This window comes from Alligator mississippiensis, chromosome 14, assembly GCF_030867095.1.
Source record: "Alligator mississippiensis isolate rAllMis1 chromosome 14, rAllMis1, whole genome shotgun sequence".
Taxonomy (NCBI): domain Eukaryota; kingdom Metazoa; phylum Chordata; order Crocodylia; family Alligatoridae; genus Alligator; species Alligator mississippiensis.
Window position 1 is genome coordinate 31,823,692 of NC_081837.1, and position 26,129 is coordinate 31,849,820.

The following is a 26,129-nucleotide window of genomic DNA, read 5'->3' on the forward strand; positions in this document are numbered from 1 at the left end:
CCCAGTGCCCGAGGTGCCCAGAAGAGGTGGGAGCACTGTACTTTTGGTCACCCCAGGAACAGAGAGGTCTAGAAGTAGGGTGGCCGTTGGTCCTGTTTTATATCAGACCATCCTGTTTTTAAACCCTTTGTCCCCTGTCCATTTCTAAATGAGGAACAGGCTGCAAAATGTCCTGTTTTTCAATTGATTGGTGGAAATACATGTTAAAACATTTGTCCTTGCGATTCTATTGGCTGTGCCTAGACGTAGGGTGGTGCACAGCCAGGAGGAGCAGGGTTCTGAACCAGCCAGGGAGGGAGGGAGGTGGCCTTTTTGTGGTGGCCCCACCCTTTGATGCTGATTGGCTGAAGCAGTGGTGGCCCTGCCTCTCACCACTAATTGGCCGAGGAAGCCAGAGATTGTTTTCCCCCACCCAACTAGGTGATGTCCTGTATTCTGGGGATGGGTCAGTGACCACCCTATCTTGGAGCTACTCGTTCTCCATGCTATGACATACATGAATATTGTGCAAAAATATCACAAGTCTATTTTACCACTGTATCACATTGCAAACTCACATCTTGCTGTCTGCAGCCTCTCTGCCCTTAGTCTATTTTACCAGCACAGCTTCCATCTGTCAAGTATCTCTTTCTTGGATTACTGTTCCCTTGGGTGTGTTACCATCTGATTTTTCCCATGATGGGTTCCCTCTCCTTTCAGACCTGTCTCTCTAACCCTTTTAGCTTGGATAGCTCAACCTCGCAGAGCTTTGGGTTACCCAGATGTCTCAAATTACTTTATGGGCCTGCAGGATTTTCAGAATACTTTAAACTGAAGGATTTTCTCCTTATAATTTGAAACCATGGGATTTTTTTTCCCCATTTCAGAACCACATTTTTTTAAAACCCTCTTCCTACCCAAAGATGAAGCCTATATTGCGTGATGCATTACTGCATAGAAGCTGGGATGGCATGTGTCCCTTGAAGGATCTAACAAATGCAACCACTATGACACAAGAGATGGCCTACTCTGGCCTCTTCAGTCCCACTAGCATAAGATAAATGTGCACTGGGGTTACTGTAATGCATTGCACACCCACCTGGTGTCACATGTTGTTCCACCGTAATGCTGGCTGAAGTGTAGACAGAGGTTGAAGAACCTGTTGAAGTTTTGGGCAGCAATCCAAAGAGTACTGTGAGCCATGTTTCTGGATCTTGAACTCACAAGTTTAATCCCATAGCTGACAAATCACGTGGAGGTGCAGTATCCCATTTCCTTGCCTTTGACAACATTTCCAGCAGACAATGTAATTTATGCCATACTGTAAGGAGCCTGTGAGCCACTCAGTATTTCCAGAAAACAACCTCACGTGGGCATGGTGCTAAATTTGTCCTTTCTGGTTTAGCTTGATCTGGTTCCAGAGTGGATTAAATTACAGGAGGAAAAATGCACTTTTACTTCGGAATAAGTGTGTCCCCACAGAAGCCATTTCCAGGGAGTTATTGTGGAATAATCTGCAATAACTGTTCTCGTCATTTTCCCCAGCACAGACAAATCATCCCAAGAAAAGGACGATAAGCAGAGGAGATATCAATTTACCCAATTCTGTGTTGTAAGTCTTGGGTGGCTTACCTGGTTCTGCATAAAATCCAAGTGTCCCCCATAAATTACTTTATGGGTCTGCAGGATCCTCTGAAATAGTTCAATCTGAGGAATTTTCTTTCTAATTTGCAAACATGGGTTGTTTTTTTCCATTTCAGATTGACATTCTTTAAAACTCTCTTTCTACCTGAAGGGAGAGCTTATACTGTGCTGTGCTGTGCATTAGGGCATAGAAACTAAACTAAATACAAATCTGCTTGACTAAATTAAAATATGCTTGTGAGGGAAGCCCAAAGGGTTCACAACTAGCCTGCGCTCTTTGATAGTTAAAGCCCTTGGTGGTGGAACATCGGAGCAGCTCTGTGATTCAGAACAATGGCAGTCATTCCCCCTATAGTGAAATGCCTCCTTTCAAGGGCTTATCTATATCATGTCAATGGTGCGTCTTGAGAGCACAGGGCTAAGCAAATCCTACCCATGCAAATCCACTGACACACTTTCACTGCCAAACCTCTGGCTCCAGACTCATATCCAGCAACTACTCTCAAGCACTCAGTCTCCCACAGGTCCAGAATACTTTCCAAATGAACTTCCAGCTTTGGAGTGCATCAGAGGACTCAGCCAAGTGGGATGTGCCAAGCCCTGTCCACCCCAAGACCAGCATTTGATGCAGTATAGACAAACCCCATATGTCCAATCTCCAAAGCTACTGGAGTCTCTTTTCAAAAGCCCTGCTCCAGCTCATTGAGAAGCCATGGCTTGATGTAGGAATCCCAAAATGAGGACTTTCCCACCTAGGTTATGCAGGACATCACAACAGATGGTTGGAATCATTCCTTCTTGCTTGTTCATGCGTCTTTGGGCGTGTCCTTTGCCTGTAGTCGGCTGTGTTGCGGCTTACTTATCATGCAGCTGACACTGTCCCTGATCACCTGCCCCCTTGTCCTACCATACCTTTATCTTCAGGATTCAGCTTGCAAGCACCTGACCTCAGTCCTATGAGACACACATTCTGAGAAAGGACATTGTAGTGGATGCTTGTTTAACCCAGATCGTAGACCATATTCAAAGCTATTGCCACTATTTAACATGCTCCACTCCTTCCTTTTCCTCTGGTACACAAGGAAGGAAATCCATTGGACTACAACAGTTTCCTTAAAAACAAGATTTATTAAACAACAGAAAGAAAATGGCAGCAAGGAAATAAATGGTTTCCATTAGATCTTTTAACTGACCCTCCCTTCACAGTAAGATAGATTCTACATTACAATCTCTTGTGATTTTATTGCAGCTTCTGTGACAGCTGATGGTTTTCTGAATGCCCAAACACCTGGAGTCAAGCAAGAATCAAGAAATTCCAGCTTTCTGTCACAACCCAAAGTTGTGATTTTTTGTTTTGTGTGTGCTTCGGCACTGCTAAATTATTTTCCCGCCAAATTTGTAGCTTTCTTTGCAGTGTGCATTTCTTTTTGCATCTGAGAAATGCTCGTTGCAAAGAGTTCCCGCCATCTGTATTGAAATTCGAGCCACATTATTGGTTCACATTAAATTATGCACACGTGGCGGCTAGTGATTGGCTTGCTAGCCATATAAAGAGCTTGGGTGGTTTCCACCCAAACTGGAGAACTCCAAGGAGACCCCCGCAAGGGAGGACTCCATGAACACCAGGAGGAGGAGACTTCATGCTGTGTGAAGATCTCTAAGCGCTGCGGAGCCTTACGGACCCAACGCATTTCAAGCAGGCAACAGGGGCCTGATCAGCCTCTGGCCTCTCCCCGTCGCCGATTGATTCCTAGACGTACCCCTCCCTGCGCGCAAAAGAGATGGATCCACGGAGCTTCGACAACTCCGTAGGAGATCGAGCTTGTCGTAATCCTCAAACGAGGATTTAAGCAGAGCTGTGCCTGGAAAACTGTCCAGCCTACACCACAACCATCTTCGGTGTAAGTAAATAATCTTAAATCAACCACTAAGCGTCTGTGACTAATTCTAGCTCGTCCCCGGTTTTCCCCGACCCCTCGTGCCCGGGCTGCTGGCCACAGCCCGCGTGCACAAAAAGGGCCGCGGATCGCTCCTGGCCCGCACACTTTCATGAAAATCCTGGAAAAGCTCATTCAAGAATCTATATGCGGTATGCTCGCACAATGTACAATGCTGAATGACAGCCAGCATGGCTTTGTCACAGGTAGGTCTTATGTTACCAATCTCATCTCCTATGACCAGGCCTCTTACCACCTGGACATGGGAGACATGATAGACATTATATACCTAGACTTCTAAAAGACTTTTGATCTAGTATCCCACGATATCCTTGTGGGAAAACTGGAAGATTGTGTGCTCAGCTGCTTGACGGTTCAGTGGGTGGGAAACTGGCTACAGGGTAGGACCCAGAGAGTTCTCATGAACAGATCTGTGTCACCCTCGTGAGAAGTGGCCAATGGTGTCCCTTAGGGATCCGTGCTTGGACCAGTGCTTTTCAACATCTTTTATCAATAATTTGGATGGGGGAGTGAAAAGCTTGCTGGCCAAGTTCGCAGACGACACCACGTTATGGGGCAGTGTGGTCATGTCAGAAGATAAGTTGCAGATACAGGCAGACGTGGACAGGCTCAGGAGTTGAGCAGACCAGGACAAGATGAAGTTTAACACTTCCAAGTGTAAGGTACTCCATCTGGGGGAAAACAACCCTCAATGTACATACAGACTCGGTGGTGACAGCCTGACTTGCACCATGGCTGAAAGGGACCTAGGGGTAATGATTGACTACCATATGAATATGAGTGGTCAGTGCGAGGCAGTGGTCAGCAGGGCAAACAACGCACTGGCATGCATCAACCAATGCATCTCATGTAAAACTAAGGAAGTGATACTCCCACTGTACCCAGCACTAGTGAGACCGCAGTTGGAGTACTGCATCCAGTTCTGGGCGCTGCACTTCAATAAGGATGTGGAAAAACTTGAGAAGGTCCAGAAAAGAGCCACCTGTATGATCAGGGACTTGCAAGACAAGCCATACGAGGAAAGGCTGAGGGACCTGGGCCTCTTTAGCCTAAAGAAGAGAAGGTTGAGAGGGGACTTGATAGCGGCTTACCACTATATCAGAGGAGCACATCAGGAGCTTGGTGAACACCTGTTCACTAGGGCATCTCCGCGGAAGACCAGGACCAATGGATACAAACTCCTGGAAGGCCACTTCAGGCTTAATACCAGGGAAAAACTCCTTCACAGTCAAGGTGTTCAAACTATGGAATAACCCCCCTGCAGAGGTGGTGCAGTCACCTACCCTGGAGGTTTTCAAGAGGAGACTAGACAGTCACCTTGCTGGGGTCACCTAACCGCAGCTGTTTTCCTGCCTAGAGCAGGAGGGCTGAATCCAATGATCTGCAAGGTCCCTTCCAGCCCCTAACAACCTATGAATCTATGAAAGAGTATATTTTGGGGCCTCACGATTGCAAAGAAATATTGGATAATGTGACCCCTGCGGTTTCGATCCCCAGAAGACAAATTAACAAGAATCTGAGCATTATTCATTTGTGAAAACGAAAGATTTTTAAGCTAATCTCATTATTTTGCAGGGAAAATTGACTCATGTTCTCCGAAGACTTGAGTTTAGCAAGAAATGGAAGCAGTGTTATCGATTCCATCTGACCACCCGTCGTTCAAGCACTTGCTCCTTCCCCTTGTTATCTCCAAGGTCAACCCTAGTGGAGCAGGAAGGAAGCAGATCTGAAGCTCTACCAGCCCCACACCAGCTTGTGGAGCAAGTTAGATGCACGGACCCTATTGCAACTTTCCTATCCTATTGCACCTATTTCTGAGTTCCTGCTTAGCCTCCAGCAATGCTCTTCATTACCTTGAGACCCGGGGAGCACCTCCAAGGCAGCACCACATACTCCGTTACTGCTGAATTCAAAAGGAGACTGCTAGTAAAAAAACACAAAGCTGCAGGGGTGCAAAGTTGCTTGGGTAGTCTCTCTCCTACGCTACACTGTTACGGGTATCTTCCTGCAAAGATATCTGGAATTCACCCTGCTTCCTGTGCTCTGAGGCTGATTAAAGTAGCTGTGCAGGCAGAGGCAGGATTTATCAGGAAAATTTATGCCCCTGGCTTAGCTCTGCTGTTTTATCTTTGAAAGCTCGGTTGAATGCACATCTCGAGGATGGGATGGTAGTGGAGTTACCATACATAGAGCTGTTTCTCTGCAGCTGCCCTGGTGTCAGTCATGCAGACTCTCTATTATCCTTAACCCTGCACTTCACCTCCACTTAGCTTTTACTCTATTCTCCTCCCCACTGAATTTCCAGTTTTCCCATCCTAGCCATTTCCAGCCTTGCTTGATATAATTATACCAAATGGATTCATGAGCCCTCCTCAATTGCCACTCAGCAGATTAGACCCGGGAAGCTTTGCCATTCAAAGCCGTCACAAACTAAAACGGTAATGCTTGGTCTAGAGCTCCTCTGGCAGGAGGGGAATGTAACGTGTGCAGAAAGTATCCAACAGACGATTTCTGAGTGCAGGGCTCTCAAAAATAAACATTTCTGACTCGAGAAATGGGTCTCTCCCCCATACACTCCCCTTTCAGTCCCCATCCCCAAGAGAACAAGTGCAGTGAAGTAGGGATGCTCACAAAGCAACAGCAACAAACAAAGCACAAACACAGCCCTGGGCATTTTCAGTGACCGTCACGAAGACTGACCCAGCCCCTAGATACCTCCAGCCAAGGAAAATTCTGCACCTTGCATCACCTCTGCTTAGAAGGAAACACAGCCACAACTTTCAAAGAAATCCAACAAGCTTGACAAGGGCTAGGCCTCCAGTGTGCTGAGCCTGCCGCCTGTCCAGCTGATCAATGCCATCGCTATAGTGTTCCCTACCTACCGGACTCCATCTGATTTCTCATTTATATTTAGACTGGGAGCTTCTGGGCATTTTCCTCTGGATGTGTTCAGTGTCTCACACAACGGAGGTCTGACTTGGGAGGACGTGCTAAGTGAATAATAAATACAAGGAGGGGAATGCAGAAAGTCAGCCAAGGATTAATTATCGCTCCTGGTACTACATGGAAAAGACTGAAATTCTAGAGCAGAGCTGTCAAATGTACAACCTGCACAAGCAGGTTATCTGTCTTGCAGGGCTTTTTGCTGAGACTGCCAGCGGCCGCTCTATCACTGGGGCTGCTACAGCCATGGCATCAGCCTGGCCAACACCCCGGGAGTGACAGCCACCACAGTACTTAGTGGTTTTGGTCACCGCTGGTGGGTAAAAACAATGACGTTCAGTACTGTGGCCTGGCACATACAGTGGTGCTGAGTGATAGCAGCATGAACTCCTTAGCTGCTGGAGCCAGTACTATAGCAGTGGCAGCTGACACCAGAGTGATAGTAATACCATGGTCCAGTTTCCTCTTCTAAAGCAAAGCAGGGCTCCAGTGGGTCCTGTCTCCCACCTCCAACAGTGGGCAGTTCCCAAGGTTACAGAAGGTGCAAGAAACACCCTAGTGAAGAGCTATGAATGAACCTGACCTTGCAGGAAATATCCTTGTGACCACCATGGGGGAGCAGCTGGTTTATGGGATTTCCCACTCCTTATAAAACTTTTACTGTATTTAGTGTAGCCAGGTATATTCTCACTATACTTGCAGACAGACTTAGCTATTAATCTTTCAGCATTGATCTCCAAGTACTTTAAAAAGGAGACATCATTAGCCCATTCTTTCAGTTGAGGGAATGAAGCACTAAGCATGACCTCAAGGTTACCCATCAAGGCACCAGGAGAGCCAGGAATAGACCCAGGTCTTCAGAGTGCTAGGCCGAAACACCAGTCACGAGGCCATCCCATCCCCTGTACAACACTGAAATCCTTTTTCAAGCTGACCTGAATTTGTGGCTTCACTGACAGGAGGTAGCAGGGAGCTCCATGGGGTAGCTGTATAAGGCATGACAAAGTATTTCCTTACATTGGCTTTAAATGGTCTACTTTTCAGTTTCATAGATGTCAGAGCCAGAAGGACCCATGGTGACCATGACCAGTCTGACTCACTGCACAGAACAGGTCTGGAAGTTTCTGCCTGCAGCAAGACAGAGATCCAAGACCCTTTCAGTTTTGGCCTATGGCCCCATCTAAGCTAGTGCCCAGTCTCTGAAAGAAGTGTGCACCAGAGTAGTTTGTATGAAAGGGTCCTGTGTGGCCCAAGCTTTGTAAGTGCAAATACACTCCTTTGCAAAACCACTAGCAGGTCTTTCAATGATGTTGGGACAGTAGCTCCCAAGTACCATCTACAATATCCACTCAGATTCTGCCACCCTTTGCGTTGCAGCTTCTTCCATGACCAACCCTGGTGAAAGCAATGAGACAACCAATACTTGCCAAAGAAGGTACCAACCAACAGGAGCAAAAGGGGGGCAGAATCTGGTCCTTGAGAGCTGCCTTGGGTACTGCTGGGAGGAGGGTTGGAACCCACCTTTGACATGGCCCAAAATGCTCATTCCCATATGCATTTGACCAACCTGTGCTGGTACTGAACTGTATCATTTATTATCATTTGTGCACACTCAGGATCCCCTGTCCTGAACCAGCCTCCACTTACATAAGGTGCTGTACAGAGACCAGACAAAATGAAGCCCCTGTCCCAAGGAGTTTACAGAATGAGAGAACAGGTGGGCACAGACAGATGGCAGGGAGCACAAAGAAACAATCCCCCTAACTGAATGCATTCACTCTTGCCATTTATGAAACCCCTTTTCTGAGCTGCTGCAGTGGAAGTCGATTGACTCAATAAATCATGTCCCTGATGGATCCTGTCCCTTCCATACCAGGTCCCACCCTGCACAGAATCCACCAGCCCCTTTGCATGCCTACCTGGAAAGTAGTCTTCATGCTGAAGCTGGCCTACAGTTTTGTGTTTGAAGCCTAGTGCAGTAATAGTATCAGGCCTGGAGCCATGGCTTAGATAAGAGGTGTAGGCTCTGTGCAGGCAGGCCTCCACAGCTTGCCTCAACATTGCCACTCCCCTCTGGGACCCTGAAGGAAGTCAGGATTTTAGTGAAGACACAAGGTAGCCAGACACACCCATGACTTTCCTTTGTTGATGTCTCTACTGGCATTGGCATCCAGGATGGGGAACCAACGGGTGGGGGAAGTGCTCTGTGGGGAGGGGGAAGTCTGTTCTTGCCAGAGGCTCCAGTTTGGTTGTTTCCAGTTACTTTGAACTTGACTCATTTTCCTGTGCTAAGCACATTGATCAAGAGCATGGTCCCACCAGAGGAAGCGCAGGCCTGCACGAGGGCAGGAGCACACATGTGCTGCAAAGGAGATTCCTGGAGAGTCTGCTAGAGTGACACTGCTGTGAAGTCAGAAAGGGCAAAGAAATGAGGGGCAATAAGAGAGCTCCCAGCTTTGAGTAAAAAATCTGCTTTCCCTACAAGACTTCTCCAACAAATCACAATTAACCCTTTATCTAAAGGTACGTGCATGACCATTAGGCCTGTGCAAGTCGGCAGCGATCCGATCCGGCCGCTTTGGATGGCAGTGATCCAATCCGGAGATCTGGACCGGGTTTCCGCCTCGATCCGGCTGAAGCTTCGGAGCCGCCTCAGAGATCCGGCCATAGGGTATAATGGGGGAATCAATGAAATAGCTATAACTTTGTTGGTTTTTGTCCAATTTGGATGGAACTTGCAGGGATGGTAGCCTCTGCTAAGAGCGTGAAACCTGCCACATTTCAAGAAGATCGGTTCAGCGGTTTGGGGGGAACTGTACCCCAAATTCTTGAAAGCAAAACTCCTGTCACGTCTACGTGTTACACCACAGGGGGGTCAAAACTGCAGGGCTGGTAGCTCTTGCTGAGGCCACAAAGCCTACCAAGTTTCAAGAAGATCGGTGCAGGGGTTTGGGGGGAACTGCCCCTCAAGCTGCAGACAGGCAAAGCTCGTGCCATGGGTGACCCTGCATGTGTAAAGGCGCAGCAGGGTGACAGTGCAGGGATGGTGGCCCCTGCTGTGGGCACAACACCTGCCAGCTGTGGAGGAGATCGGTGCACTGGGGTCCTGGGGCCCTGCACCCCTAGTTGCTGACAGACAAAACTCGTGCCATAGGTGCTTGTGGGACTGACTGTGTCTGTCTTGGAGCAGCTGATTGTCTGTATTGATACTTTCCTCTCCTTAGCCTGGTTTTGTAGGTGCTAATTCAGGGGCGGGCAATTATTTTGGGCAGAGGGCCGCTTACTGAGTTTCAGCAAGCCATCGAGAGCCACATGACAGGCAGCCCAGGGCAGATTAATATTAATTTTCTAAATTTTTTAGGGGCCCTGTGGGCTGGATAGAATGGTCTGGCGGGCCGCATCCAGGCTGCATTTTGCCCACCCCTGTGCTAACTGATGGCAATTAACTGGCTACATTAGCTAGGTCCTGTGTATTGAGCTGGTCCCCGAGTGATCACGATTGATTGGTAATTGGTAACACAGTAGTTTAGCAGCCAGGCCTGCAGTAGTGTCTCCCACACCCCCGGATGGACAGAGTCAGTCCCACAAGCACCCATGGCACAAGTTTTGCCTGTCAGCAGCTAGGGGTGCCGGGCCCCAGAACCCCCCTGCACCGATCTCCTCGACAGTTGTCGGGGGTCGTGGCCACAGCACGGGGCCACCATTGCTGCAGCTGTCACCCCGCTGCACCTTAACACACGCAGGGTCACCCATGGCACAAGTTCTGCTGGTCCACAGCTTGAGGGGCACCGATCCAAACCCCTGCACTTATCTTGCCCAAACCCTTGCACTGATCTTCTTGAAACTTGGCAGGCTTCACGCTCTCTGCAGAATCTACCACATTTTTTTTGGATAAAAAAAATTTATCCAAATTGGACAAAAAACAAAGTTATAGATATTTTATTGTTTCCCCATTATACCCTAGGGCCGGATCTCCAACGCTGCTCCGAAGTGCTTCAGGAAGCCGAACGAGGCCAGCGCTTCCACCCGGACGTGCTGCTTTGGACCCCGAAGCATCCAAAGCTTCTCTGGATCCAAAGTTCTGTTCAAAGCCTTGCACAGCCCTAATGGCCATCCCTGGTGCACTTCGCAATGTGTTTAGCCTTATATATCCCCATGAGGCAGGCAGGTGTCACTACCTGCATGGGAAACTGAGGCTCAGTGACTTGCCTAAGTTTTCAGAATTCATTCATAGCAGAGTAGGGAACACACCCTCCTAGCCTGGGAGAGCATCCTAAACACAGGGCCATGACTCTGTGGATAGGCAGGCAATACTTCCTATGAAGCATTGTTAATAAATCATACAGGCAAAGAAGTTAGTGGCAAAAAAAAAAAAAAAGACTGCCCAAAGCCAGCCAGCATAGCTGGAATTAGAGCCAAGTAAGAATTTTTGAGAAAATGTTTATTACTGTAAAATGTGATATGCAAAAAATTTTCAGGGAAAGGATTTGGCTTCAGCCAATTTCTCACCTCTGATATTTCAGGAAAAAAATTCCAGAATTGCTGAAGTGACCTGTTTTGTCATTTTCTTCATGAACAATTAATGTGTACCCTTTTGAAATGATTTCTTGATTTGAAGTTTAAGCTAACTGATGTAAAAACCTTTTTTAAAATAAAAGGTGGCCACAAGCAGAACAAAACCATTTGAAATTATCAAAATGAACTTTCATTGACTTGAACTGACGGGTTTGCAGGGAGAAATCAATGCCCCTCATTCACTGTCACAGAAAACACTAACAATCCCTGCCCCAAAGAGATTGCAACCCTCTCTCTTCTGACATCAGCAAAGGCCACTGGAAATCTGTGTTACTTTTCTTTCCTTCCTTCCATTTCCATTTATCTGTTTATTAACCGACAGGACAAGATTTTTAAATTTTGAATCCTGTATTTACTGTCACTCAGGTGCAGATGAGGAACAAAATTGGTGACAGTTCTGGACTGGTCGGTTGCGAAAAGAAGGTCTCAAAAAAAAAAAAAAAAAAAAAAAAGAACCTAAAACTCCCATTTGCCACAGTAAATACAGTAAAGAGCCCCTTGACCCCACTGGGCTTGTCAACACTGCAATGACAAATCCAGTGATGATGATGGGGCTAAGCACGTCCAATGACATGTTGTTGCCACTAGTTAGACAAGCCCACTAGAGCCTTAACTCCAGGTGCTGAACACCTGCAAACCCTGCCCTGATTTCTACCAGATGTGGCTTCATGAGCGTTTGATAAAGGGCTAGAGGAAGCTGCTGCCAAAACTGCTGAACCACACATACCACTCCTGAGCAAAGATTTCTTCTCTGCCACTGCTCAGCCCTGTGTCTGTGAGTACTAACTTGCTGAGTGACACGTGCTCCCAGCCAAGTAGATAGACACCAGGCATTTCCCCAAGAGCAAGCCAAGCTCCTGGCAATCCTCAGTTAAGGTTAGGGTTGACAGCAGTAGAGATAACGACCAGGCAGTGACTATCTCCTTTGACTGACAGCTGGACTATTTGATTAGCAGCTGGCACGTGTCACACATGGCTTCTTTCTATCAAAACAGTGGCAGTGCAGCAATGAAAATGCTCAGCTGTCAGCATTCACTCACGCCTGCTGCTTTGCTCATTAGCTTAATTTGATCATGCAGGATTTCCCTGAACATGCACTGTCAGGAGGGGAGGAGGCTGGGTTCAAGACGAAGCGGAAGGTCTGTAGCCACTTGAATTACATGGTAAAACTGAGAAATTTCTTTCTGGGATCTGGAGACAAAACCTTTTTTCCCCTCAATGGAAGAGTTTGCCTGTGACATGGCAATAACAGGAAAGACTGCTCCCCTTGTGGGCAGTTGTCCTCCAAGGTAATACTTTGCCTTTCAATGGGACCTTCTATCTAGGGCTCCTTTGTGAAATGTCCCTTTAAAATTGCAGGACCATGATTCCCACATGAAGAAATGAAAGCAGAGATGATCATCGGGTCAGAATCTACAAATATGGAGACGAAGATGCAGCTATGAGTTTAAAGACCCACGTTAAGCACCTACGTTGGAAAATGTTGACTTAAGTCCATAAGCCAGACTTCAGACATATGTCTGACTTACAGCCTGAAGTCAAGGCAGGGACAGAATCCACGGTTATCCTATTGCCCCGACCTGCTACGTCAGCAGGTACCTGGACCGCACAACACAAGTGCATTGCCTAGGGGCTGTGGTGGCAGAGTGGCTATGGACTTGTAGCACAGGTTGAACCCAGCTGTGGATGGGTACCTGGTTACACAGGTGCAGGGAACCAAAGGTAGATGTATGTGACACTAAACACATCACTCCCTTGTGTGTTGCTGGTGACAAACTAGTGGATGCAGAAGAAACTAGTGGACACAGAAGTGACATTTTTCATGCTATCGGGCCCCTGAAAGCACTCTTCAGCCATGCTGTGATGCATGTGCATGACTGCAGAGCTCTTTTAAAGTGGCTGATCATGGGAAAAATTAACCCTCCTCAAATGAGGTATTAGATTAAAGCATTCTACTTTAGAGCCCCTTAGGGAACTTGTGTTACGTTGGGTAAATTTTTTGTGCGTTCGGGGCTGGGCTGATGGAGCCCATCCCCATGGACATCAGCAATGAGGGATACAGCAGTGAGCTGCCAGCGGGGTTTTTCCCAGTCTGAGCTGGAAGTGGGGGAGGGGGGGAGGGGGGGGGAAATCAGAGCCCGCCCACCTTGTGCCCCACCCCCAGCTTCCCCAGCTGGAGTACTGGGGGGAAGCTAGGCCAGGTCTGCAAGGCAGGAGAGGGCTCTGATCTACCTACCCCCTTCCAGCTCAGGCCAGGCAAAGACCAGCCAACAGCTCACTGCTACTGGCTTCCCCCTCCCTCCCTGCTGACAGCCCCAGAGCTGGGAGCAGGGGGCAGGGTTGGGGAGAGGGGCAGCTCCTCAACTCACTGCTTGCTTGCAGGCAGGTTCAATTCCCCCCACCCTGCCCTGACCCAAGCTGCGAACATCTGTTGGGTTGTGGGGGGCGTGCTCTAACTCATGGCACTTCATGTAAAGCGCCATGAGTTACAGTGGGGGCCTGCATGTCTGTTAATGTTCAGTGCATCTTAGCCATATTGGAATTGGGATGGACCTTGCTCTTGATGCTCCACCCAATCAAGTATAAGTTAACAGACAAGGTGGACACGTCCTCCCACTAGCTGTCTCATGTAGCTGAGGCCTTTGACATACAGTACTTTTGTGGTGCTAGATGGGTGCTTTTAGCGAGTCTGCATACGGTCATTTTTTGTCGTGCTCTGTGCTGCATTAAAGAAAAAAAGAAAATAACCCACCCAATATTAGAACGGTGGATCAGTGACAAAAACAAACAACAACAAAAAACACCGTTTCAAACACCAACTTTTGTTGCAGGAGACTTTTCTGCCACAAATGTAATGTATGTGCAGGGTTGATATCCCAGTATGTCACCCCCAGTATCCTACAGTGCTCAGTGTACCTACCTCTCCCCTCCATGAGGGAGAGAGGGAGAGCATCCAACTCCCTGATAGTCCACCCAGCGGCAAGCTGTCAGGTAGTCCTGCAGATAGTCTCGTCACCCAGAAGCCACCCAATCAACCCGAGACCATTCAAAGGCAGCATCATCACCTTTCCTGCTGGGTGGCAAGGATAACAGGGGTGCAGCGGTAGCAGGGTCTGAGCTGGTAAGTGCTAGTAGCCCTTTACATTCCCAGTGGTTTAATGGGTCCTGGTGCTTTAGAAGCACCAGAGACCATTAAAGCACTGGGAATGTTCAACTGCAATAGTGCTTTAACTGTTTCCACACTGCTGGTGCTGTAACAGTAGCAGAGGGAACAGCGGAAGCACTGGCACCATTAGGGTTGAGATTCCAGTGCTTTAATGGGCTGCTGATGCATCAGTGGTTTTCTGTGTTTTACTGCTTGAACACTAGAAGCTCATTAAAGCACCTGGAACTTTAAACTGTAATGGTGCAGGTGCTCTAACCATTCCTGAGATTGCACAATCAGACCTCTATGGGTTGCAGCTTCATAAGCTGCTGCCACTCACCAACTCCCTTGGTGCCAGCAGGGAATGGGGAGCTAAGAAGCAGGCCCCTATTGCCCTCTGGCTGGAAAACACGTGTCAAAATACTCTTTAAAAAAAAAGAATGCTACAAAAATAACATATGCTTAGGGCCAGAGTCTTAAGGCCGAGATGGAGCATTACAAACAGGTGCATTCCCTTTTTTTCCAGGGACTCAAAACAGGGAATAGGATCACACGTAGGTGTCTCAGTTCACTTAGACACTTAATGGGTCGTATAGTATCTAGCCCAAGGGTAGGCAACCCCCTGCACATGTGCCAGAGCATGGCACGTGAAGCCATTTTCCTTGGCACGTGTGCCTTGGGGCAGAGGAACTGCGAAGGTCCTGACCCTTGTTGTGGCAGTGCAGCCCTGGCCCCTTCCCTGCTGTCTGCCTAAAAGCACACATGTACCTGCCACTGGCAATGAGCTGGGTCGGGGCTACACGGACCCCAGTGCAGCTGTTTGCAGACTCTCTGCTGCCTGCTGTGAGAAGGCTGGGCTCTATGGCAGAGCCCGAGCCAGCTGTGGAAGGCAGCCAGGAGACTGCAAGCAGCTGCGCCGGGGTCCATGGAGCCCTGGCCCGGCTCACTGCTGGCAGCGAGTGCACACACACCTCATGGTGGACAGCAGGAAAGGCGCTGGGGCTGCACTGCCACAGCAAAGATCGGGCACATTGCAGCCCCCCCACCATCTGCCCCTGGCATGCCAACATCTTAAAAGTCGGGGCTATGGGTGTTTTTGGCCCTGCCCAAAAATAGTGTCAACTCCTGATCTAGCCCGTGGGGTCTCTCTCCTCTGGGCAGTGCTCTTTTGCTCCTGCGGGCTCTCTGTAAATGACTTGAGTGTGAAGAGACCTTAAGACCAGGCTGTCCTGGGTCTAGAAATACAAGCCAAACCCTGCGAGGGAAGTCCTAGAACTCCGATAGAGGTTGCTTCGGGCTGAAAATCTGCTTGGTCCCTGGCACAAGGATGAAGGCAAAGTGCTGGCCAAGGACCCTCTTGCTCTCATTCCCTTTCCACACCTCAGGAGTCAGCAGCATTGGACACGCACTGCTGCCAGAGCACCTTCCTGCCAGCAAGCACGGAGCCAGCACTCGCTGCGTAAGCCCCTGATAGCAGGCATGTGGCAGAGGAGGCTGCTAGTTAATTTAAGAACAAACAAACGTGCCAGATGGATTGACGTCACTGTCCCTCACTTGGTGAGACAGGCAGCTCCTTGATAGAGCTACACATGCTTTTGGTGTCCACTGAGAAACTCCCTCCAGTGACACCAGTAACCCGTGGTGACTTCCCTGGGAGGCATTCTGCCCATCTCATCACAGGTATCTGATGGCTTGTCCCCCCGTGCATGAACACATCACACCCCTCAGTATATGGTCTCCCAACACTATTAAGTGCTATTATTCCCAGAGAGGCACAAAGAGAATAAGCAATTTGCCCAGTGTTACTCAGGGAGTCTGTGGCAGAGATGGTAAGTAGTCCAGGTCTCCCACTTCTCCAGCTAGCTCCCTAATTGGTCGGTCAACCTTGCAGCCTAGTACATAGCACAATGCTGGCTACCAAGCCTGGACATGGCAAAAAGTTGGTAGATTCACCTCTGTACTATGCATATGGTGCTTGTTTCTTCCTGGACTGCTCTGCCTCCATGCTGCACGCTGTCTTTGTGCTGTCAGTCACCGGTCCTTCATATCCCCGAAGGGTGGAACGTGCTGGTGCTGAGCTACTGTAGGTGAGTAGCCCTGGGTGCACCCACTGCCCTGGTAGGGAGCAGCGTGTCTCCCTGTATGTAAATCTCTGCTGTGGTTGTTAATAGATTCCAGAATCAAATCACAGCCTTGTTCTCAGCTCTGTACTGTTCTAGCGCCCGACCTGCTGGAGATGCAGTCCTGAGCTCACAGCTCTCCCTGGTCTCTCCCACCATACGCTGCAGCCCACAGGTGCTGGACTTAGGTTTGGCCTGTGCTCTTGAGACTGCACCTAGCAAGGAGGGTAGTTCAAGATGTGCCCCTCTGCACCTTCCTGTCCAGCAGTCACAGCCTACTTATCCCTGCTGCTCAGTCTGAGCAAGACGCAAAACCCACAGCCAAGAATGAAGCACCATTCTCACTGCCACCACCAATCCCTCCTCCTGTTTGTTCACAACAGTCACAGGACGGGATAAAAAAAAAAAATGGCTCAGATTAGGTTACTTTAAACAGAACCCACCATGCCTTTACACAAGAACATTTGGATAGTCATTTGGATAATCCAGATGAGCATACAAATAACTTGGCCCCTATATGAACCTCTCCCAGCCCGCATCTCAGGCACCTGCACTAACCACAGGTAGATCCCAAGTTGGGGCACAGAGAAGCAGCAGTCCTCACATCCACCTTCCCTGGCCAGGTCCTGCCTTTGCATCACTGCTAGAGGATGCCCCCTCTTTGGGGTAAGCATCTCCACTTCAGGAACCTGAGCACCCAGGAATTTATTCTCAGAGCAAGGACTGCAAAGAATCCAGGCTCTGCCCACAGCACCCAGCACTCCCCCTTGATCCTAGAGCAGCTTGTGGGTGATCATCAACCAGGACTGCTGAGAATTTGCCCTGAGATCTCAAACAAGTCTCCCAAAAGATCCATAGCCCTTTTAAAAGTCTGTGGGTTTAGTGTCACCCTGATTAGCACTGCAGTGACACAGCACTTAAAGCTGACTCACAAAGAGCATTTTGGAGCACATTTTCATAACACAGGAGCCTTTTTTATACAACAAGAAGCCAGGTGAAAAACTGTACTGGGTTTAGAGTTTTGAAAAATCATTTAAAAACATTTTTTTGTCCCAACCACAAACTTCAATATTGTGTGACTGAAGTCATAACTTCTACCCTGACAAACCAATAGCAAGGTAGCCTGCTCTGCTTTGACCTTATGAGAGTAAATAATCAAAAAGGCAAGGAAATTCCCAAAGCTCAAAAGCTTTTCTAAAACAGAGATAAGTAGTGATTAAGCAAGGACACAATTAGCAGGGAAAATTTCTGCTCCACCTAGCCCTTCTGTGCAACTACCTCACCACCACCCTCCATATGAGCAAGAGACTGCCTTGCACTGCTGGTGTAGGACTAGAAATACATTTCCTTTGCTCTTCCCACCCTGGGCAGGACATTCTCTCTTCCCTGTTTGTGCAGCACTTAGGTGGGCTCAGACTTGGGCTCTTAGGCACTATCACAGCAAAACTTAGCAATGGTTACATCATCGCATAAGAAAAATGCCTGCTAAATAGTAATGGTCAAGAGGGAATAGAGTTCAGTTTGGTGTTGGGGACAGCCTTCTCTCAGGAGGTGCACAGGGGACTGCATCAGGGGCCAGATGGCAAAGGATCAGTTGGTGCTGGACCATTTGCTAATAACCATTGCCCTGCCCTGCTCTTTCCCATTCAGGCACTAAGAAGTTATTTCACTGCAGGATACATAATATTTTCTTAAGAAAGGAAAGGACAAATCAGGTCATTGTGTTCTTCCCAAGAGATCAGGATCACAAGTGGAGGGGACACCTGGCCAGAATGCCCTGTCTAAACAGACAAACAAATCATCCCTGCTTATACAGCCGGGTTGTGGCCACAGCAGGTTTTGTGCCGCACAGGCTGTCATAATTGGTACCTGCAAGTAGGATTAAAAAAACAAAAAGTGCTGCAGACCACATTACAGGGGTGTAGGTTGTAGCCATTTCACTCTAAGCACATAGGCAGACAAGGTCTTTGGGTAAATCTGATCTTTTATTAGATCGACTTTTTAAAAAAAAAATATTTTTTTAAATTATTTTTTATTTTTAAACTTTTATTAGACCAATTTAGTCCAGATTGGAATTCAACCGCTGTTGGGCTTGTTCCATTTAGTTGGGTAACCCAGGCCACTTTGCAATTAACATTCTGGGCTCTGCTGGTCACGTGTTCCCTTCTGGCTTTGGCTTGGCCAGGTTTGATCGCAGGCTTTCATTACTTAAGAAAAGTGCATCAGCCTTACCCCTGAGGCAGGGCAGTGCGTAATCTAGGACTGCAAGGTGGAAAACGTGCTCCTGACTTCCACTGCCTCCATCCTCCTGCCCTCCCCCTGCACACACACACCGTTAGCATCTTATCACAGACTGGGGATAGGAACTAACTGCGCAGTAGCCTAATACACTGTGCAGTAGCATGCCAGGCAAAACCCATGCTAATATACTACCGCGCAGTTAGCATCTGTGAAAACCCATGCCCTGGCACTACTACACAGTAGCACCAGTTACTGCATATGAATTTAGTACTTGGTTATGCAAGTAAGAAATTTAATGTGCGGTAACTACAGTGCATGAATGAATGTGTAGATGCACCCCCCGAGAAACCTTTTCTTCTCAGCCTAGACCCCCAGCCACTCACCTCCTCACAACTCTATACCAAAAAAATCCCACAGCCCTGACCAGGACTGAAACTGGTAAAATACTATAGAAATGACTAAGTAAAAGGGAGCTCTTCTATTACATTTTCTATGACTTTTCCATACAAGTCGAGGCACACACAATAGTAAACAAATGGGTGACCTATCACTGCTCCGTGCCAGCTTGCTACTCCACTGCTTCAATTCTGCAATAATTATGTACCCAGTAGCCATTCAATCCCAGTGTCACAACATGCCCAGGACACATAGCAGCCACACAGCACCAACCTCACAACACATACCTGATGCACCCAGCAGCCAGCAGCTCCTCCATCACCACCTACACCTGGGACACAGAGCAGCCACACAGCACACCATCATCACAACGTATCTAAAGCACCCACCCAGCATGACCTTCAAGTCTTCTACCCATACCCGGCACAGCAAACAGCCACATTTTGCATGAAATGGCCATGAAGCCTCACAGCACGGGGGCACACAGGGAGCAGTGCAGAAGTGAAGGGGTTAAACATTTCGTATCAGCGCTCCGGAGTTCAAACAGCACATTCCCCGATTTATATTCAGCGCTCTGCCCTAGTTCAATGTCATGGCAGTCAGGCAGCACTTATTACAGGCTTGGCTTTGTCTACAAACAGACTGACAAGGAGGTAAGGGACTCTGAGATTTCCTAGCTCACAGGGTGTCTCCATCACCAGCCCTTCCTCTGGGAAAGCATTTCTGACCCTGGGCTGACAGGGAAGCACGGTGCCAGCTCTGATTAGAAGCACTGGGCTTTCTCTCCCTAGCCTCAGTGCAGCACCAAGCACGAGACCATTGTGTGCTCTAAATACCCCGGGGACTTTACAGCAGCTCCTGGGATCCTGTGCTCCACTCAGCAGAGAGGTAGTGGCAGGAGCTCCTGAGCCTAGAGTCATGTCTGGACTGTCGTCACATTCCTGCTGCCAGAGGCAAGCCAGGGCCATGCTGCTAATCCCGGCTCTGGTGGCACTCAGCCCCAGGACTCACCTTCGTGGGTACTAGCCACGGGGAGCCGGGGAAGAGGCAGGGGGAGGGGGTGGCAAAGCATCCAGTGCAGCTGCAATTTGCAGCCACACTCTAAAAAAGAAAAACAGGTCCTGGGAGGATGCATTAAATCAGAGCGCTGCGTGTGGGCTGTGCACACCGCACGGCAGGCAGCTCCGCACCCCAAACTGTGCTGTCACCCAGCCCCTTTCCCGCTGAGCGGGTAGTGCTCGGACACAACCAGCACCCCCTCCCCTGCCGTACACAGTAGATGCACTTCAAGTCCAGTTTGCGGCCACTATCTCCCTGAAGGGCAGGCTCAACCTGGAGCAGGGGGCCGCCCTATGGCACTGGGGGTTCCCGATGCCACCAGTGTGTCCCCCCGCTCTGCCGCAAGGTGACCGGCGAGTCCCTCCTGCGCGTCCTACCTGACAGGTATCTTCACCCGCAGGTACCGGTCCACGGCGATGGCCAGCAGCGCCAGGATGGAGCTCTGGGTGAGGATGAGAACGGGGCAGGCCACCATGAGGCAGCTGTAGAACTCGGTCTGCGGCCCCACGTCGATGATGATGGCCAGCGGGATGACCAGGGCGCCCACGGCCACGTCGGCCACGGCCAGCGAGACGATGAAGCAGAAGGTGGCGTCCCGCAGAGCCTGGTTCATCTTCACCGCCCAGATCACCAGGACGTTGCCCGGCACCGACACCAGGGCGATGAGCACCTCGATGGAGATGTAGGCGACCTGGAAGGCTGAGACGGGCTGGGCCATGGCGCTCCGGTCCTCCGCTCACCTGCGGGCGCGGCACACGGGAGCTAACACACGTGCCAGCGGCACCCGCGCCGCCGCCCGCCCGCCCGCCCGGGGAGGGGAGGGGAGGGGAGAGGAGCGCTGCCGCCGCCGCCGCCGCTGCCCGTCCCGCCCGGGCTCACCGTGTGGGAGCGCGCCCGCCCCGCGCCGCCCGCCCGCCGCCCATGCCGGCCGCCGCGCCGAGCCGAGCCGCACAGCAGCCGCGCTGCCCGCGCTCCGCCGCAGCCTTTCAAGCCGCCCCGGACGCACCGCCCTGCGCTCCGCCCGCCTTTAAAGAGCCAGCCATCTCCTCCTCGTCCTCCTCCTCCTCCCCTCGCACCTGCCCCTCAGCCTCCAGAGAGCCTGCGCCCCGCCCGTCTCCAACCTGAGCTCCCCCAGAGGACAGCCCCGCTCCGTCCAGCCTCTCTGCAATGCCCTGGAGGGCCCTGAAGACTCTTATACCAGCCCCGCTGTCCTCCGGGCTAAATGCCCCTAGCTCTTTCAGCCTCCCCTCACAGGCCCCTCATCATTTTTCTGGACTCTTCCCAAACGGTCCACCTCTTCCCGGGAGTGCGGCCCCAAAACTGGTGACGCCCAGTGTTGAATGGAGAGGAAGAATGGCTTCCCTTGACCAGCAAGTGACACTCCTGTTCATTGGACCCAGCATTTGCTTTTCTTGACTCATGTTCAGCTGATGGTAGCACCCAGGTCCTTCTCTGCAGTACTGCTACCGCGTCTTCAGGACTGCTCTTACCCACCCGGAGCCGCGTCCCACACTCCATCCCCACCTCTGCTACTACATGTGCGCCTTGTACACGCTTACAAATCTGGCTGGTAACTGCGTCCTATGCCAGCTGCACACGGCCTGAGCTGGAGCGCGAGGAGCAGGCTCTGCGGGCATTGCCAAGGGCTTTCTCTGGGGTTGCCAGTGGTGCCCGGCACAGCAGCCTCCCATATGCCAGGGCATGTACACTTGGCTACTACAGCCTGGCTGTAGGTCTGCTAGTCAGGGCAGCATTTCTGAAGGAAGATGGCACTTACTATGGTATCTTCTCAGGCAGGCAGGTGCAGTTTCCAAAATCTAAGTCCCAGGTGAGCTTGACTAGATAGAAGTGACTAGGAAGACATGTTAGAAGAGACACAGAAGAGTAACTAATGTCATCTTTCCTTGTGCTTTATTTGTCAGAGCTGGTTTCAGATCCCCGAACAGGGGGTGGGTAGCACCTGCTTCCACAACAAAGATCTGGTGGCTTTGGTAGGGCTACACATGAGCAAGAGTATGATCTGAGCAGGACTTTAGTCTGGAGGAAGAGATAAGCCTAAGGCTGTGCCAGATCAGTCAGGCTCTGCCCTGTGCCAACATATTTTCAAGACAGCCAGAGCCCTTTTGTGTGCTCCCCAACAGAAAAGCAACACCTGCATTTGCAAAACAACAGAGTAACCTGGAACCCCTGGACTGCACCGACTGCTAGGCCCTACAGTCATAAGATGTGTTTGCAGACAGCGGGGAGACACAGGATTTACCTGATTAGATTTGTTTCTAATTAATCATCAAGTGGTGCTGAAGCCGAAGTCTACAGAATAGCACAGCATAACTATCCAGTGAGGCAGCTGCTATCCAACTGCATTGCCTTTACATTTTATGTCCTGCACCTTTAAATAGTTGAGTAATCTCCCTTTTTGCAGAGCTCAGCAGATCTGACACAGCCAGAATTCAGTGGGGAGAGATCTGCTGCACTCTCTCTGATGGGGAGCTGGCTTTTCTTCTGCCTTTTTTGTGGGTTTCTTAGAGCTAAGTGAAAGGTTCGTCTTTGCTCCCGGTCCATCCGTTCAACAGTGCTGAATAAAATCTTGCCACAGCTCTATGCTGTTACCTTCCTGGCTTCATTATCTGAAAATCTTTTTATTTCACATTAGTTTTGACCGAACCTGTCTAATGCATCCTTGATCTTCCTCCATTCCTTGTTCCCTGGTATAAGACTGCTGTGGGCGGTGCTCCTTCCTGGACAATTCTTGATATGAGCCCAAAACATCACAGCTATCTATCTATCTTGTGTAATACAGTTGTTCCTTGCCCAAAGAGTTTTATTATCTCTCCTTTTTTATTTTCTGTGATCTTGAGGCTCTCAGCCAGCACATTCCAGGAGTCTTTATCTTCTGTTCATCAATTTACTTGGATTAAAGAGATCTGTTTTGGGCACTCTTGAGGATAACAGGCAGTATGAGGGGGTGGATGGATTTGCAGAAACAATTTTTCCAGCTATGGTACTTCCATGGCCTCATTACCAGAGTACCTGGGTGCCTTATGATTTTTACCATTTTTATCCTCACACTTTCCTGTAAGGCAATGCAAGGTTATCAATCTCATCGCAGAGCTTGGGAATTGAGGTACACAGAAGCTGAGATTTGCTAAGAACCCATGGCAATTAAAATAGGTAGAATTTAGGCACCTAAGCACTTAAGATCAGTTGACACTAACCACATCTAACTCTTTATGTGCCTGAAACCTAAGTGCCTAAGCACTGTCCAGCAAACATACTTATATTCCTATAGTTCAGCTACTGCACATGCCCCATGCTGTCTGAGCAGCGTATCTCAGCACCTCTCTCTTTTCCTACCTAAAGCTATTTGGGATTCACAAGTGAGACATCTCTGCCCCAGGTTCTTAGAGGGGCATCCTCTATTAGGTGCACTCACAGCATGCCGGATGTGTGCTAGCAGAATTGAGTTTGGCACCCTTGGCCCTTTTAAATAAAAATCATGGCTGGAGAAAGAGAGAGTCATCATCTTTTCTATAATAACCTACAGGTTAGATCGCTTGCCCAAGACACGGGAGACCTGACTTCTAGGCCTTTCGCAGCCCAAGTAAATTCAAAGCTGTATCTCTCACTTTTCAGGAGAGTGTCTAAATCCCCAAGCTAGGCAGGATTGACAGCACCCGCCTATGGAAGTCGTGTAAAGCGTGGATGATTCATTGGGGCAGACAGAAAAAAGAATAGGCAAGAGGCAGACTGATTCTGTCACCCCGTGTGGGGCATGCTCTCTTGTTTCGTAACAGGGGAGTGGGGGGTGGTCTTGGGCTCTGGTCACTGATCCTAACATTGTCTATACATTTTATTCAAGGACTCTCTGATGAAAAAACACATAAGCAGTCCTTGGGACAGGGACCAAAACCCAGTACTCCCCCCTTACCAGGGGAGCACCTTTCCAGGACAGCATGTTTCCTTTCCCTTGCTCTCTTCCTTTTCCCTTTTTTTTCATTCCTTTTTGCACAGAGGTCCAGCTTCACAAGGAGAGATGGCTGGTGCTCTCAGGCCAGCCTAGCCTCTACTGGTGGTTAGGGCATTTTTTTGGGCAATGGATGATGTGTTTGAATCCTCTCAAGCCAAAGAGGGCCTGCCACTCATCAGGAGTGCTCAAACCAGGATGCTGTATTATAAAAATTAACCACCACTAGCTGTATCTTAAATGCACGAGCCAGCGGCTTGTACATACAGGGATGAGTTAAATACCTCCGTTTATGCGCAGGCTTTAGGCTGTGAATATCAGTCTCACATAGGTACCTACCGCAGGGCTGTAGGTAGCTACTTAAGACTGAGAGAAAGGCCTGGGTTTCCTAGTGTGTGGCACAGGAATGCCCTGTGGTGAATGACAGACCCAGATTCAAAAGAGATTTATGTGCATTGGTCACTTTTTAATCAGAATTCATGTGCCTTTTCTCTAATGTGCAAAGTCCCACCTAAATGTCTTGGGGCACATGAAGTCCTAGGTGTTTCAGCACAGAACTACACATTTCAGTGCCTATGGAAAATGGACGGAGGCACTGGAAAGCATCGCTGTTGTGAATTCTCGACAGGTCCACCAATACGTCAAAATGAAAGGTCCATGTGTGGTAGCATCTAAACTCTGCCTAAAGTAGTTTGGGTTCAGTAACATGTCATCCTCCCACGAGAGGCCTCTGGACTGCCTAATGCATTAGATGTAGAGAGGAGGAGCACCTACTTACCTTTTGCCCCACAGCAGAGAGGTTACAGCATTTCCCCAGGGAGGGAAGCATCTGGGTTCTTGGCCCTGCTCAGCCGGAGGTGGTTTGACCTACATCTCGCATTTCCCAGGTAAGAGCTCTAATGACCAGGCTCCGAGCTATGTGGAACGAAGGGCATCTCCACAGCTTTTGTTGAAACTGTCCCAGTTGGCAAGCAAGAACACAAAAATCACGGGGCCAGAAAGACAACAAGCAAGAGGCAGTATGACTCAGTGTGCCAGTAAGAATAGTGTTCCCAGAGGAGGGCAGGAGGGAAGGAGGGGGGGAGGAGCCCTGAGACGCAAACCAACTCACAGTGCTGTGCATGCAATGACTATCTGATATAAGATGCATAAAAAGTCACAATTTCCAGGGCTCACGGCTTCCTTCCTCCCAGGGGAGTTTCTTCCTCACTGGTCCACAGAACCAGGTTGCTTGCGCTCCTTTTGGCCCCTTGATTCTTGTACTCTTGCCTGAACGCTGCAGTAGGGGCAGGGGTTGTCCTCAATCCTGCCCAGCTCGTGGCCTGATGATTAAGGCATTTTCCTTGGGAGTAGGAGACACAGGTTTAAAACGCCCCTGGCTGAGGAGGGCCTAACATAGGCCTCTTACTTCCTGGATGAGAGCCATAACTACTAGGCTATTATTCAAAATGTGGGTGTCTGTCTTTCTTGGCAATTGGGCCTCGGATTGTGCACCCTGCCATAACAGAACCCCTTGACTCAGGATTGTAAGGGCAAGAAGCTGGTAACTCCAAAGAGACAGCAGAGCATTTATGCAAATCCTAAGAAGGGCAAGGATAAAAATAATCCATTTTTCTAACACCGTTGTGCCAAATAGTATTTGCAAGGCTACATTTTCCACCTCAGCCAAGTGAAATAGAAGCAATTTTTGTGAGAGGTTCTTACAAAATAGGCTGTGCCGACAGTTTAACTCTCACTGAAAGAGGCAAGTTCTGTCTTAAGGACATAAATGGAAAGAGAAAAAACCTCTCTGAATTGCTAGCCAGCCTGGGAAAACTTCCCCTGTGCTCTGGCAAAGATGACATTGATTTTGCAAAAAAACCAAACAAAAGTAAATGCACTCACTTGTGGTTGATGCTTATGCCAGGTGGCCGCACAAAGAACGCTGCTTTTTGCCAGGCCTGTGGAGATGTTGCCTGATGTTTACCACTCCCAGGTCACCTGAGCAGATCCTTGCAGATAGTGGCTCATGGTTTGTATCTGAGTCATTTCAAATACTCCTTAGGAGACATCAATGAAAGCATGCTAGATCTGCCGATTAACATCAAATGGGGCAGCAGCGTGTT

General features: G+C 49.3%; 1 protein-coding gene across 1 annotated transcript in view; it reads right to left on the reverse strand.

Annotated features, from left to right (window-relative positions):
- Window positions 1-21,001, reverse strand: part of ADORA1 (adenosine A1 receptor) — a 73,340-nt gene extending 52,339 nt beyond the window's left edge. Inside the window, exons 1-2 of the mRNA XM_059717042.1 lie at window positions 20,940-21,001; window positions 20,438-20,800 (exon numbers count right to left, since the gene is read on the reverse strand). Of these exons, the coding sequence (XP_059573025.1) occupies window positions 20,438-20,778 (341 nt within the window). The 5' untranslated portion in view covers window positions 20,779-20,800; window positions 20,940-21,001. The remainder of the gene's footprint in view (window positions 1-20,437; window positions 20,801-20,939) is intronic.
- Window positions 21,002-26,129: the final 5,128 nt, after the last annotated feature.